At 39.9% G+C, this 14,333-nt stretch overlaps 2 protein-coding genes across 2 annotated transcripts; both read left to right on the forward strand.

Annotated features, from left to right (window-relative positions):
- The first annotated feature begins 2,926 nt into the window (after positions 1-2,926).
- On the forward strand, positions 2,927-6,521 carry LOC113146299 (ubiquitin-conjugating enzyme E2 variant 1-like). The gene is made up of 4 exons (XM_026333705.1): positions 2,927-3,062; positions 3,872-4,020; positions 4,485-4,610; positions 5,341-6,521. The coding sequence occupies exons 1-4, from the start codon at positions 3,041-3,043 to the stop codon at positions 5,485-5,487; spliced, it is 444 nt and encodes a 147-aa protein (XP_026189490.1). The 5' UTR covers positions 2,927-3,040; the 3' UTR covers positions 5,488-6,521.
- A 913-nt stretch (positions 6,522-7,434) lies between these two features.
- On the forward strand, positions 7,435-13,583 carry slc52a3-1 (solute carrier family 52 member 3-1). Its single transcript, XM_026332740.1, has 5 exons — positions 7,435-7,514; positions 9,394-9,475; positions 10,635-11,706; positions 12,471-12,594; positions 12,983-13,583. The coding sequence occupies exons 3-5, from the start codon at positions 10,715-10,717 to the stop codon at positions 13,193-13,195; spliced, it is 1,329 nt and encodes a 442-aa protein (XP_026188525.1). The 5' UTR covers positions 7,435-7,514; positions 9,394-9,475; positions 10,635-10,714; the 3' UTR covers positions 13,196-13,583.
- Positions 13,584-14,333: the final 750 nt, after the last annotated feature.

Below are 14,333 nucleotides of genomic sequence, written 5' to 3' on the forward strand. Positions count from 1 at the left end.
CATGTTCTGCTGAGTGAATCCAGCCCACATAATTAGTCTTTTCAGATGATCATGTGTCTTCTTTAAGGAGCACTGTTAGTTTGTGACTCCTGGTACTCCAGGAATTAGGCGCAGGCGGTTTTTTCAAGCTGCCTTAGACTTTGGATGCAGTACTTACGTTTTTCTTTTGTTGGTTAATTTCACAGCACTTCTTTTGTTTTGGAATGGAAATTCAGTCTTTCTGGGATTTGTCTCTCACTTAGTCAGGCACAGATAATTGAAAGTTATGTGCCAACTATGTAAAAATTTTTTCACTCCTCACATCTTGTTCATTTGTACTGTGGAAAGGAATTGTCACTTTCAGACTGTAACATTCCCTGTGAGTAATATTGCCAGTGCATCGTCTTGTAAACGGTAACAAGCAGACGTGGTGGTGTTACAAGGGCTTTAGTGAAGGCTGAAGGTCCAGGGGTTTCTGTATTCCTGTAGATGAAAATGTAACTAATTATTTGGTTACATTTTTTAATGCTTTAGTCAGTAATATGTATTGTACAGCAAATAACTATGCATTGTCATAAGAGGCCCTTAACTATACCTCTTAATTAATCTGATTAGGTTGAACTGCCTTCTTTTTAATAATAGTTTACACATATTTGCAAAGTTGAAAAACTGGAGCTTAAAAATGTAGCTATCTAGCCTGCATGGTTAAATTACTTTAGCAATTAATATGTCACTGACACGCGCGTAAGAATGCATGCATACCTGTACAGCATGTCGGTGTGTGCAAGCAATATACTGGGTCACCAGCTTTCTTTTGACTTTGTGTAAAGCAGACACTGACCAAGGAGGATTGTGGTCGCACTGGATGAAATTAATCATACTGCTTTCAAAAGCTGACCCCAGACTTTGACCATATGCTCCCAGATTTGAACCACTAAAATGTTATCTTCATTCCAAGCAACTTGTGGCTAAGGTTATCAGGTTTACATGGGAGAAGATAACCTCGCTGTGCAGTTGGGTTGACCAGGTTAAAGGCTAGATTACTAAGCTTCTGTGTTTATAGTGAAAGTACACAATTTATTAATAATAATACTTATTTTGAAGCCAAAATTATGTTTTATATTATGTCATATTATGTTTTTTGCAATTCTTCATGCTTGACTACATAAATTTATTAATCATAGGTCGACAGCAGAAGTACACTGCAGATTACATAGTGCTTGTAGAGTATTGTGAAAAGCAGTTTTGTGTGCACTAAGTAGTGTAATATAGGATGGTAAGTGGATGGCGTTATATGTTACTGGATCAAAATTTAAGACCTGCATGCAGTATAAGTTCTACTTCTGCAGTTCTCTCAGTATTAGGCAAATATTGTTTTTGACATGGCTAACTGCAGCCAGAAATATTTGTTCTTGGGTGCATAATTTATTTCCTATATAGGAATTTTGACAATAGATTGACTGGATGTTTCAGTGCTTCAGCTAATAAGTCTTTTTTTTTGTTTGTGATAACATAAAAGTAATAACAGACCCACTGAAGTGCAAAATGGTACTCCCACGAAAGACGATACTTAGCAATGCTATACATGGTATACCATTATGGGGGAGACTGACAAAGCTGTCACTCTTGTTATTAAAAATATGTGATGAGCTTGAAAGGAATGCCTGCTGTGAAAATCTTGGCTTGGAGATAGACTTGGCGTAACTGATCTAACAAGCACCGACTTTTTCTTCATTCTTATTGACCAGATGTTATCAGCATTGTGGGTTAGGTGATTAAAGTGGTTCAAGAAATTGTTAAAAAAAAAAAAAATCTTAATTTGTGAGGTTAAGATAAATCCCCCATTTCCATCATATTTCGTTAGGCAGAATAGGTGAATGATTTTAAATGCATTATATTATCATATATTACTGGATCAGTACAGTTAACTTGAATTAAAGTTTGTGGTTAAGCTTTGTTTTTTCTGCTTACAGACAATGTGCTTTCATCAATGAATTTGAAGGGTATTTTGTGACAGTGTGTAGTTAACTAAATATTTTCCCCCCAAAAACAACTTTTCAAGGCAAATGAAGATGTTGGATCATGGGGAGAGCAGGTGTTGGTATTTTTGACATGCTGTGTTGAAATCACTTTTGTAATGATCCTTTTTTTTTTTCTTATTAAATTGCCTTACCCTCTTCATGATTGAATTTACTGTAAATTATGCCAGCAATATGGGAAAATAGTTTTATCATACTTATTTGCCCTTCTTTTGCCTCACTTCTTCTGAGGAAAGACCCACATGGACGTAGTTGGTTAAATATTCTGGTGGACTTTTAGATAACACAATAATGCCTTGATGCCTTTTTGTTGTCTTCTATTTGGGAGACTTACAATGTGTATATATTAAGCTGTATTTATAAATAAACAAAATAAACGGTTGATAATTACAGATTCTCCTCTTTTTTTCATGACTTCAGTGTGAAAAAGTTAATGTTGTAGCTGTGTAACTAGGTACTACTATTATTATTTTCCACTGTCTGCTCAGCCTGACTCTCTCAGGCTTGTTCTTGGCCTACTGTGACAAATCAAAATATCAAAAAGGCCCGTTTCCTATTTATTAATGTGTCACCTATACCCAGCTCAGTTCTATTTGGCCTGTGGTTATCCAGTATTTTAACTACTGCCAACAAATCCCTAGAAAAAAAACAACAATGTGTTAGGTTCCTGCCTGTAGAACTAAACCCCAAGCTCTGCTCCTGATCACATTTGTATTTTGTTATTTACAGAAGCACAATAAATAAACTTTACTGTCTGGTATACTGGTGTATTTTTTGGACAACAGTGGAGCTCTGGGGCACAGAGGCCTCTCCCACACAGACAGGACTTCCTGGGAGAATACATCCATTGTTGCTTTTGTTTCCTATGGGATTTGTTGGCAATAGGAAAAACATTACAGGGCTCATCACAGACTATTAACACGCTGGAACAAAGGAAGCGATACTTTGCGTTGCCTTAACGCGCACGCACCTTTGGCTATCATGGCAAAGCTACGTGCGCGCTCCCGGTGTGCAGCGACAAGATGGCGCTCGCCACCGGAGCAGGTAAATGTTGGAGAGAAGTGTGTGGCGTTGAGAGGCTGTTTGAATGATCGGCTCCATGAATCGGCACCGTGGTGTGGGCTCGTGTGGAAAGGTGCCCGCGAACTAACGCGAAGCGGGAGCCGCTGGGCAGAATGAGTAGCGATGCTGTTAGCTAAGCCAGCGACATGTAAGGACAGCGAGATGAAGTCTGAGGGCCGATAGTTGGATTTATTGGCGTTTTAAGGTCACAGAATTCTGTTCCTCCTTTCATTTGCGTATTTAACACTGTGTAACATTGTGTAGCTCTAAGTTACTCCGTAATTTAATAATGCCGTTCAGCCAGGGTAATGGTTTTCGCTAGTGAGCCACAGCACCGCCACCCTCCGCCCGGGTCATGTTCCGTATTTACGGTATACTTTGATTTACGGATGGCACAAACCGTGTCATCTGCGGTAAACGTGGGCGCATCGACACTCAGCCTTCGTGCTCGGTTCGGGCCCGGTCTGTTTAACGCCAACAGTGACAGTGCGTGCTCCGTGGCACGGTGGCAGCGTGGCTGTCCGTGTGCACGGCTCAATCCACAGCAGCACCAGCGCGTCACTGCAGAGGCCAACGCGATGCAGCGTCGGCGGAGAGGCCACGAAAAACACCTGGGCGAATGCAAAACTGGCAACCGCGGCCTTCCTCATTTTCCTGTCATGTTCAAAACTCTAACTGCGAGAAGAAGCGCTTGCCAAGTGACAGTTTAGTGCTGGTACCCAAGTCCAGCTGTTTTACTAGTAATGTGCATGTGTGACCATAACAGTGTTGGTGCATTTGTCCTCAAACAGTCGTTAAAGTCCCTCGCAATTTCCGGCTCCTGGAGGAGCTGGAGGAAGGCCAGAAGGGTGTGGGTGATGGGACAGTGAGCTGGGGTCTGGAGGATGACGACGACATGACCTTAACACGGTGGCGAGGGGTGATCCTCGGGCCCCCTAGGGTGAGTGATGCCATGTTTAACAGGTAAATGTTTACCGCACAGTCCTAATGATGTGCCAATGAGGATAAAAATGTGCGATAAAAATGAGGAGAAGTTGGGCTAATTACAAAGGACCGAGGGGCAAGAAGCCTTCAGCAATGATGCTGATGTTGCTGCATTAGTCGTAAAAGTGAGTCTGAGGCAACAACGTGATTAAAAACACTTAAGTAATATAATGTAAATATCACAAAGGCAAGAGGCAGCACATTGTAAAGCAGAATTCCTTTTTTAAAGATCAGATCATCAGAATTATTTAAGTGCTAAATGTAGGAATTAGCACACATGTACCACACAGCAGCTCAGCTGGTCTGTTCTCCATTGGATTTCACATAGATGATGGTGTTGAATATACTGAACATTGTGCGCTGTTTTTGGATGTTTAATGTACTGCCCCCTCACATCTTCCTACCTGTCTCTTTCCACAGACAAGCTATGAAAACAGGATGTACAATCTGAAGGTTGAATGTGGGCCAGGATACCCAGAGTCACCACCGTTTGTCAGATTTGTGACAAAGATAAACTTGAATGGCGTGCACACCTCGAATGGTGTGGTATGTAAATCTTTGAAAGCGGTTGTTATTCCAGCTTGCTAACACAAATTTGCATGTCTGAGCTGTCATCAGTCAGTTTTACAGTAGATGATTATGTTCTTGATGCTGTGGTTGCTATACTAGTAACACACACTTAGGAAAACAGCATTTTGCTCATATTTCATTTGCAATATTGTGCACTGAAGAACAGGAAGATGTTTTTGCAGGACTGTGTCATGCATGCTCTGTGAATTGGTCAGTCCAGATAAGCATGTTTCTATTCAAAGTGCATGTTTAAAATCTCTTGAAAGCCAATGCATCCATCATTCAGTATGTTATCATATAACCTAGCAGGTTAGCCCAAATTTGGTTCTTAACTAGCAAATATTTGTTAATACGACCGCTTTTCCCAGGGTCCACCTGAAGGAGGTGGTCTTAGATGGATGTCTCATATTCTCGAACGTTGTGCAAGGCCAACATGTTGACACAATTTCCTAGTAGGGCAGTGCAGCATGTGTACCTGTTACCACTCCTTCATAAGTGTGTGGGTTTTTTCAATTTCTCAAGTGGACATCAGGGTTGGAACAAATAAAACTTTGAAAATGGCCCTTAGAAAGATAGAACAAAGGACATAATTTCTTTTGTCTGTGATATGGAACATATGTTGTCATTAAAAAAAAATATGTGTATGAGTTATGCAGGGTTCACAGTGGAGTATCACATCCATCCTCACTTGTTCTCTGTCCTGCAGGTTGACATGCATGCCGTGACTGCGCTGGCCAAGTGGCAGAACTCCTACAGCATCCGGATGGTGCTGCTGGAGCTGCGACGGCTCATGACATGCAAGGAAAACATGAAGCTTCCTCAGCCACCCGAGGGCCAGATCTACACCAACTGAGCGCCTGCTAATTTTGCCTCCATCTTTTGTTTTTCTCCCTTTTTACCCTCAACTCTTATGTTTTGCTTCTGTCCCTTTGTCCCCACCTCAAGCCACATCTTGGCTGTGCACACGCTCACACACGCTCACATGTGCACATATAAACACAAACACACACACAGACACATACAAACAAACAAAGACACATAGACAACAGAAAACGTAACTACACAATAACAGATACATGCAGATGCACACACATATCTGTATACACATGCTGATTGAGCACTCATGAAAGTCATTCCAGGCCTCAGCCCTCTCCCCCTGTCATCACTGGAGCTCTGGGTGGACTCGATGTGACAAGGCAGGCAGAGTCCTTGGTCCACACCAGATATGATCATTCGAATACTGTACATCTTACTAATCTTTTTTTATTATTATTTGTTAAAATGCAAATTGTACAATAACATAAATAATCTTATTGAGTGTACCTCTTCGTGTGTTGCTTTTTTGTAACATAGAAAATGGCCACTTAAAATAATTGCACATCGTTCACTAAACGTGGTTGCTGTTAGTTACGAGATAATCTTCTTTAAGGTGTAGATATGAAACCCTGTATCCAAAACGCTTTTAGCTTGACAATTAGTGTTAAATATGTCTTGTCATGTGGCCAGATGTTTGATGAAATATTCTATTCATTGTGTGTTGACATGGTCTTGCCCAGAACAATTTTTTTTCTAGTGGTCCCAGAGTAAATGCATGACAGCAGCCCAGCAAGGTGCCTTGAAGTGGTCACCTTTTTTTCTTTTACGTAAGAACTGTCCAAAGTGAACACTGTATCTATACCACTATATCTGATCTTAACAGCATAGTATGCATATCTACTGTAGTTCTGCAGATGTCCCCGTTAAACCATGCTTGACAATAGAAGTGAAATCAGCTACCTCTTTTGGTCTTGTGTAATGTCAGAGGAATTGTCTGACTTGTGACTTTGCTACTTCATGTGACTTTTTATTTTCTCCACTTCTTTCATAAACCAATCTTCATGCTTTTCATGCATCTGTGTCATTGTAGATCACTGTGTGTTCGTGCTCATGGGTTGTTGCTCATAAAGGTTTACATGGTGCATGTCTACACAATGAATTCAACAGACTCATCTGAAATGTCTTGCAACAGCTTGAAGGCATAGTTCAACTTTTGGGATTTATTCACTTTATTGCCAAGAGTTCAATGAGAAGGCGGATACCACTCATGGTTATGGGTTGTCTTATGTCTCACAGTCTACATTTGTTACTTATGACTTTCCAGATAAAGTAGGTTTTGACATTTCCTTGTATAATGTGGCATAAAATGAAACTACAAGTACTTCTAAATTATAACCAAGTATAGTATTTGAGTAAATGCACTTAGTTACTTTAATATTCAACACCTGTTGCCAGTATACAGTACCCTTCTCTATGTTACTTTACAAATACAGATTACAGTTTTATGAAACATAAAAAACAACAGGTTATGTTAGTTATGACCACTTGGGTGCAGCAGAACACACCATGATGGGGGACTTCAATGGCTTCATTTTTTTGTGCCAAACTATAATTAATTTTAGTACTATATCTAGGAGAAATTGCTCTTTAGCTACTAAATGCTCCATTTAGTTAGTAGTTGCTAGCTCTGCATGATGTTAGGAAGTCACTTTACAGTGGTTCTATGACATTTATTTTCACTGAAAACAGCTGTGATTAGAGTGGTGAGTCAACCGAAATATGCACTAAAGCTGAGTACTGGGAAACCAAAAGAGAATATACTGTAGAAAATAAGTGGGTCTTATTTTTAGGTTTGTAAAAGCCTACAGGCACTAAAACAACTTGGGCAGAGGAAGAGAAAATAGGGGTGGGGTGAAACAGTAAATATTTATCTGAAATGCCCTCAGTCTCAGGCTAAGTTAAAGTCAAAAGCAGAACTGAGAACATGCACCAGCTGTTAGACAATTTAAGAACAGGTACACCTGCATGTCCGACCACAAACCAAGGAACACTACTTCGTACATAGTAAGTTTTCTCTAAGTTGTATTACTGCCATCACAGTTTGTCCAGCTGTGAGTAGAGGATGAGTCCTGTCTTTGATTATCCCCTGACTTTTTTCTTGTACTACCACGAGGATTACATTAGTAGTTTTGACTGAAATGTCTCGACAACTGCTGCCTGGACTGCCACTACATTTGGTGCAGACAGATATGAACAGGATTTTCAACGTTTTTTCCTTACAATGAAAAGTGTTCGGAGTGTTCAGATCCGTATTCTTAAATAAAAGTACCACTACACAACTATAAAATACTTCATTATTAGTGAAAGTCCATATTACAAAGTACATAATACAAATAATTACTTACAATACAATACAAATTACTTAAAGTACTCATTTTGCAGTTTTCCCCTGTGATCATGTGAACTATTTGTAGTTGTACCTGTATCTGGTTGAAACTGAGCTAGTTTTAACTAGTTATGCAACATTGTGTCTAATTTAATTTAATTTAATTTATCAGTAGTTCACAACATGTGGGCCACATGATAAATGGTATGAGATAATCAAGTAGGAATCAAGAAATATTGTGAAAAATTTGAATAATCTGACCCTTTTCAGCCTCAAATAGATAGACTAAAGCCATATAGGAACCTGAGAGTGAAATGTCTCAGGTCACTTGAACTGGTAACAACTCTAACAACATCCGGTGTCACAAGGAGCCGCAACTAACACTGACCTCTACAGAACCATCACACTCCTGTCATACCTCACAGTGTGTTGCCTTTATTTTGTGAGCTAATTCAGCCATCAGTGATTCACCTGTGCTTCTCTGACTGTGACAAGATCAAAATAAGCAGTTATTAAAAGAAACAAATGCCCACAAATACAACAGTGCAATATGTAAGATAACACAAAACAGTTTTAAACATCTCAGTGAGCCAGGTGTTGCAGACTTCTTTCTACATAATGACCGCAGTTATTACTGAGAAGGAATGAAGAAGTGGCTACCTCCCAAGAATCATTTTGCAACTGTTAGTTACACAACCCTTCCTACCAACTGCCTAATGTGTACAAGGTCTCTAACTCAGTGACACATCACACTGTATGAGGCACCTGAAGCCAGCAGGGTGCAGTGCAGGTATAAGCCTAATGGAGAAGTCCACCTGAAGGGCTGCTTGTCTTACTTCACACTGTGAAGTTTGACCCGTGCGTGAAAATTAAGGTGCTCAAAAATTCTTCATCTGATCTAGAAACATGCTAGCACCATTTATTCCTGTTGGGGAACCAAGATGACAACAGGAAAAATGAAAGCCATAAAAGCTCACCACTGGTATTATCTGTGCCCCACCTCTGGTCTGTTGATATGTTCACCTTTTGTCAAATTGGCAATATTAAAAGTATGCTGAGTTAGCTATTAACAGTCCCTGTTTGTAATATACCCATGGACATTACAACTGTCTCTGCATCACTTTCATATTAAAGAAAGCTTCTCAGACAAAATACTACAGCACCTGTTCTCTGTGATTGCTATATGTTGATTTATGGATGTTTATTCATGATAGGCTTAATGATAATGATGTTGTCAGAGCGTGCGAGTCACACTGAATTTTAAAACTCAGTACACTTATGTATGTGTGCTCAGACTTGACTGAGTTGGGACACTGAGAAGGAATCTAGTGCACTTAACATGGAGCACAGTTAATATTTCATTCCCCACTGAATGAGACTTCAGAAGGTGAAAAAAAAAAAACACTCTCCAGCAAAGTGGAGAAAGTGGATTTAGACACTGCCCTGTTTTCCAGTAGAGCTGATTAGTGGCTACAGTGGACTTTGACCTACCCAGAAGCAATGTGATTCCAGTGTGTGTGTGTGTGTGTGTGTGTGTGTGTGTGTGTGTGTATACAGGAGCAGCAAAGAAGGTCTGTCCTTACCATTATGTAAGATGACAGCAAGTCCACTTTGACACCTTTAAGGACTTAAGAAACCTGTAAGTACGTTTCCATGTCAAAGGTTCTTATTTAATTGTGGGATCAGCATTGGGTGCATGATAAACACTGTATTTCTGTGCCTCTATAGCATGAAAATCTGCAATAAGAATACACTTTCCTTCCATTATCTTTACTGATCATATTGTGTAAAAGCATAGCATTTTTTTTTCTCTGGAGCTGTTGCAACAGCCTCTTCAACAAATCAGATAAATCAGGTGATTATTTGCACAAGGCATTTCCTGACTCGTATTGTCCATCACTATGAGGTTAGTGTGAAAGCTACAAGCATGAAGGCACATATGGTTTGTTGGATTCCTTCACAATGTGCGAAAAGGATGTGAAAATTGTATCATCTGCTTGTGACATAATTAGCTCACTGTGAGTGTGAACTAAAATGGGTGGGTTTCTGTTAGGAGAGTCTTGATTTCCAGCTGCATTTGTCCATACAATACTCAATTCACTTTGAATTATTTCGGTTAAAATCTTAAATGGAAGTTAAATCAGTTGCAGGTGTTTTCAGTCTCTTTATTCAAACGCGCCAGTGAAACAGCGCCCTCAGTCGATTGCATTTTAATTACATTGTCCCCAGAGTCTTTTGGTGTCGAAAATAGAAATTGAAATGCAAACTGTCACCCTTTCATCAAGGCGGATCCACACCTGCATCTGCAATGACCCTCCCCTATCCTGGCTGTAATTGGCTAACTCTAACCATAAGTTTGACCAATCAATGTTAATCTTTGAGCCTGTAGCTAATCAGCATATAATAGTATATAACATTAGCAACATTAGCATTAAAGTTATTTTAGTACTGTTAACTTGTTAGCTAGATAGCTATCTGATTATAACCCAGCAGAAGGCTTCTGCTCAATAATTGCATTTTCAAATTGCACCTTGAATTGGCAAATGCAAAGTGAATTGCAAAATTGAATAAGGAGAACAAAACACTTCCGTAAAAAAACAACGTTGTCTCAACGGTTATAGGCCACGTGACGTATGTGAGAGAATGTCAGTTTTTTTGTTGTTTTGATGAAATAATCCTTTACACAATGTTACACAAACTATTTTACAAAGGTTAAAATTTAAAACCTTACAACTCTGTATTTCCAAACAATATGTAATGGCTGAACGTACAGTAATGGCTCTGACTCTTTGTTTAAGGTATGACACATAGCAGCGAGGGAGCAGTTTGGCAAGACGTCTTCTTCTTCAGTTGTTTTTTAGACTGATCCGGCTGCAGTATGACTCTCTTCGTCCACATGCTGGCCTGTGCCTTTGGCCTGGGCTCTTGGGTGGCAGTGAACGGTCTGTGGGTAGAACTGCCACTCATTGTCAACACTCTTCCTGAGGGCTGGGAGCTCCCCTCCTATTTGACAGTTATCATCCAGCTGGCCAACCTTGGGCCGCTGTTAGTGACCCTCGTGCACAAACTCTGCCCACGTCATCTCAAAGAGCAGGTTGTCATTTACTCCATCCTCTCCATTGGTATACTGTCGTGCATCCTGCTTGTCTTCTTCTGGGACAAGACTATGATTGTGGCAGGGACATCGCATAGCATTGCCTTCTTCATCATAACCTTCTTCCTCTCTCTGGTGGACTGCACCTCATCAGTTACCTTTTTGCCTTTCATGATGCTGCTTCCTGCAAAATATGTCACCACTTACTTCATTGGTGAAGGGCTAAGTGGTTTTCTACCTGGAGTTGTTGCTCTTGCACAAGGTGTGGGCTTCACCAAATGTGTCAACTTCTCTCAGACTGCAGGAAACTACACCAGTCAGAACATGTGGTCATTACATACAGAGCATCTTCCTCCAAACTTTTCCACAGAAGTGTTTTTCTTCTTCCTAGCAGCTATGATGTGCATAAGCTTGGCTGCTTTTTTTGCACTCAACAGGCTTCCTCGGACATTTGAACTATCCACCAAAACTCTTGTGCCAGACATGGTAGTATCTGTCAGCTCCGGCCTGGATAACCCTGGATTAGAGATTGATAGAGAGGAAGCAGGGGTGGCCCAGAGCAATCCTATGTTGGCAAACCCCAAACACTCTGTCTACCATCTGACCTTCATTTACCTTATGGTGGTGTGGGTCAATACTGCTACCAATGGCCTGCTGCCCTCTGTGCAGACATACTCCTGTATGCCCTATGGCAACCTGGCCTATCACCTGTCTACTGCTCTGTCATCAGTGGCCAACCCAGTGGCCTGCACCATTGCAATGTTCCTCCAAAACAGGTAAAAATTAACATTTAGATTTAGATTCTTCATTAAAGTATAAGTTCACAAATTTTAAATTGTGCCTTAAGTCAGGTTCTGATACTGAAACAGGTTTTACTTTCTGTAATTATTCCTCCTGTTCAAAGATACTATTAAGAAATCTTTCCTGCTAACATCACTTCTCATTATATGTAAAAATATATTCCAAAGTTTATCTTAAACTGACACTAAAATTAAATAAAAAAGAAACCTTTGAAAATGATGACAACTTTTGAGTGATAATAAGCACCCTCTAGCACAAAAATATCTGTTGTTGTTGTGTAGCACTGTAAAGGTACACAAATAAACACAGCCTTTTCCTGCAACCAAAGTAATGATACACAATAAAGATGGGGACAGCTATATATAAAAATTCAATTCAGACTTAAAAATGAAAAATGCTTAAAAAATGTGCCTTAAATTTCACTGACCAAAACTACACTGACATCTTTTGTTTTTGTTGTAATACTTAAAATTATTAAAATTAATAAACATTTTTGTAAAAAGCCTAGAAAAGGATCTCTTAATGGCCAGAATAAGCAGGAGGAAATACTACAAGCAGACCTGTTTCAAAGCACGTGACAACTGGTTTGCTAAATCATGATCGTGTTCTTTAACTTCAAAATTTTTTCAGGGTATCACCATGACTTATATAAATGGTTTTGGCACATAGTTTACATGTGATAATAAATGTCAAATGTCAAATTCTCCAATATGTGAGGACACTGCTCATTTGTTTTCAGGTCACTGGTGTTTCTTGGTGTGCTGACCACACTGGGGACAGTATTTGGCAGCTATAACATGGCTATGGCAGCTATGAGTCCATGTCCTCTGCTTATAGGGTCTGTGGTAGGACAGATGATCATTGTAAGTGAAACACAATCGAACCGTGTAAGATGTATGGGATGAAATGAAGAGGCATAGAAACATTTCTCAGGAAAATGCTAGTGGAAAATTATGTGCGTATTGGGCAACTCTGCTGACTCTCATAGCTGATAATAAGGTAAGGTTTGGACAGTTCAGGTATCAACATTTGAAAGTAATGATGCAATCCTGGTTTGTTTTTCAGGATGCCAGCCAGCAAGTTGCCCTGGATCTAGATCCCTAAATGTTAGCCACAGTGGCTTTTCTAGACAGATGCTTTCTGCATTCAATTCAATTCAATTCAATTCAATTTTATTTGTATTCACAGTTGTTTAGACTCAGACATGATTCATGAGCTGCTCAGCCCAGTTTGTTTTTCTGTCCTCACTAGGTGTCCTCATGGGTCTTCTTCACTGGAACTCTCTCTTATGTCAAAGTAATGGTCGGCGTCATCCTGAGAGACCGGAGCCACAGCGCCCTGGTCTGGTGCGGAGCTGCAGCACAGATGGGCTCACTGGTCGGCTCGATCACCATGTTCCCACTAGTTAACATCCAACAGCTGTTTAAGTCAGGAGACTTCTGCAACACTGAATGCCCTTTATGACAGTTCATCCAAGAGGCCACAGTACTGGAAAGAAGCTGAATGTGTAAGGGACACACACTAATAGCCATCTTGCTGAAAAAAATGAAAAGAAGCTGCCTTATCTTAGCAAAAAGACTGGAAGCTGCTAGCCTGGCTCTTCAAAAGCACAATCAAAAAGCTCAATAACATTTTCAATCCTGTTTATATTACGCTTGGTTCACACTTTCTCAAACTCACCAAGATTGGAAAAGCTAGAAACTCTATTTGTAAAAAAAAATCTTATTTACTCTGACCATTTCTTTGCCATAATGTACATTGCATCAAACTGTTAGCTTCTTTCTCCACTAGATGTCACAAGCACTCCTCTGCATATTAAAACCTGTCACTACCCTTCTGCAAGCAACCTGTGACCACCAATCCCTGTCTATGAGATACATTCACGCTATGTGCATGAAAAAAGAATTAAAATTGATTTTACTTCTGTCAGTTAAAGATTTTATGCCAACCATTATGCACTCATTATACAGGAACTGAAAAATGAAATCAAAACATTCTTTTATTACTGTAAATATGGTAGATATAGTGATAATATGGGCAGCTATTTATAGAATTCTACTATCAGCTTAAAAACAATCAGTGGGATGTAATTTAGATGTCCAGGTCTTATGAAATACAGTTGCATACAGCAAACATCAAATTACTTGTAAGTTCTTTAGTAAAGATTTGAGGTACTTGTACTGGAGTATTTACACTGCTATTTTACACATTGCCCTACATAATGTTTTTGATAAAGACTGCTCAGTGCAAGTACTGCAAAAGAGAGTTCACTTTTGGAAACCCTTGCTGCTTTTGATCTACATGAGAACCAAACTTGTGCCAGTGAAAGTCAAAAAGCCATTATCAGAGACACTGCCCAAGCTGGGATCTCCTGAAGCAACTGTTTGGAACATAATTAAGAAGAGAAAGAGCCAAGAGCTTACTAATCACAAAGGAACTTGCAAGCCAAGGAAGAGCTTCACAGCTGATGACAGAAAAATCCCCAAACAGCTGTCTGGTTGATCAGAAACCCTCTTCAGGAGTCTGGTGTAGACTTGTCAATGACTACTGTCTGCAGAAGACTTCATGAACAGAAATACAGAGGCTGCATTGCAAGATGCAA

The sequence above is a fragment of the Mastacembelus armatus genome, chromosome 7, assembly GCF_900324485.2.
Source record: "Mastacembelus armatus chromosome 7, fMasArm1.2, whole genome shotgun sequence".
In the NCBI taxonomy this organism is placed as follows: Eukaryota; Metazoa; Chordata; class Actinopteri; order Synbranchiformes; family Mastacembelidae; genus Mastacembelus; species Mastacembelus armatus.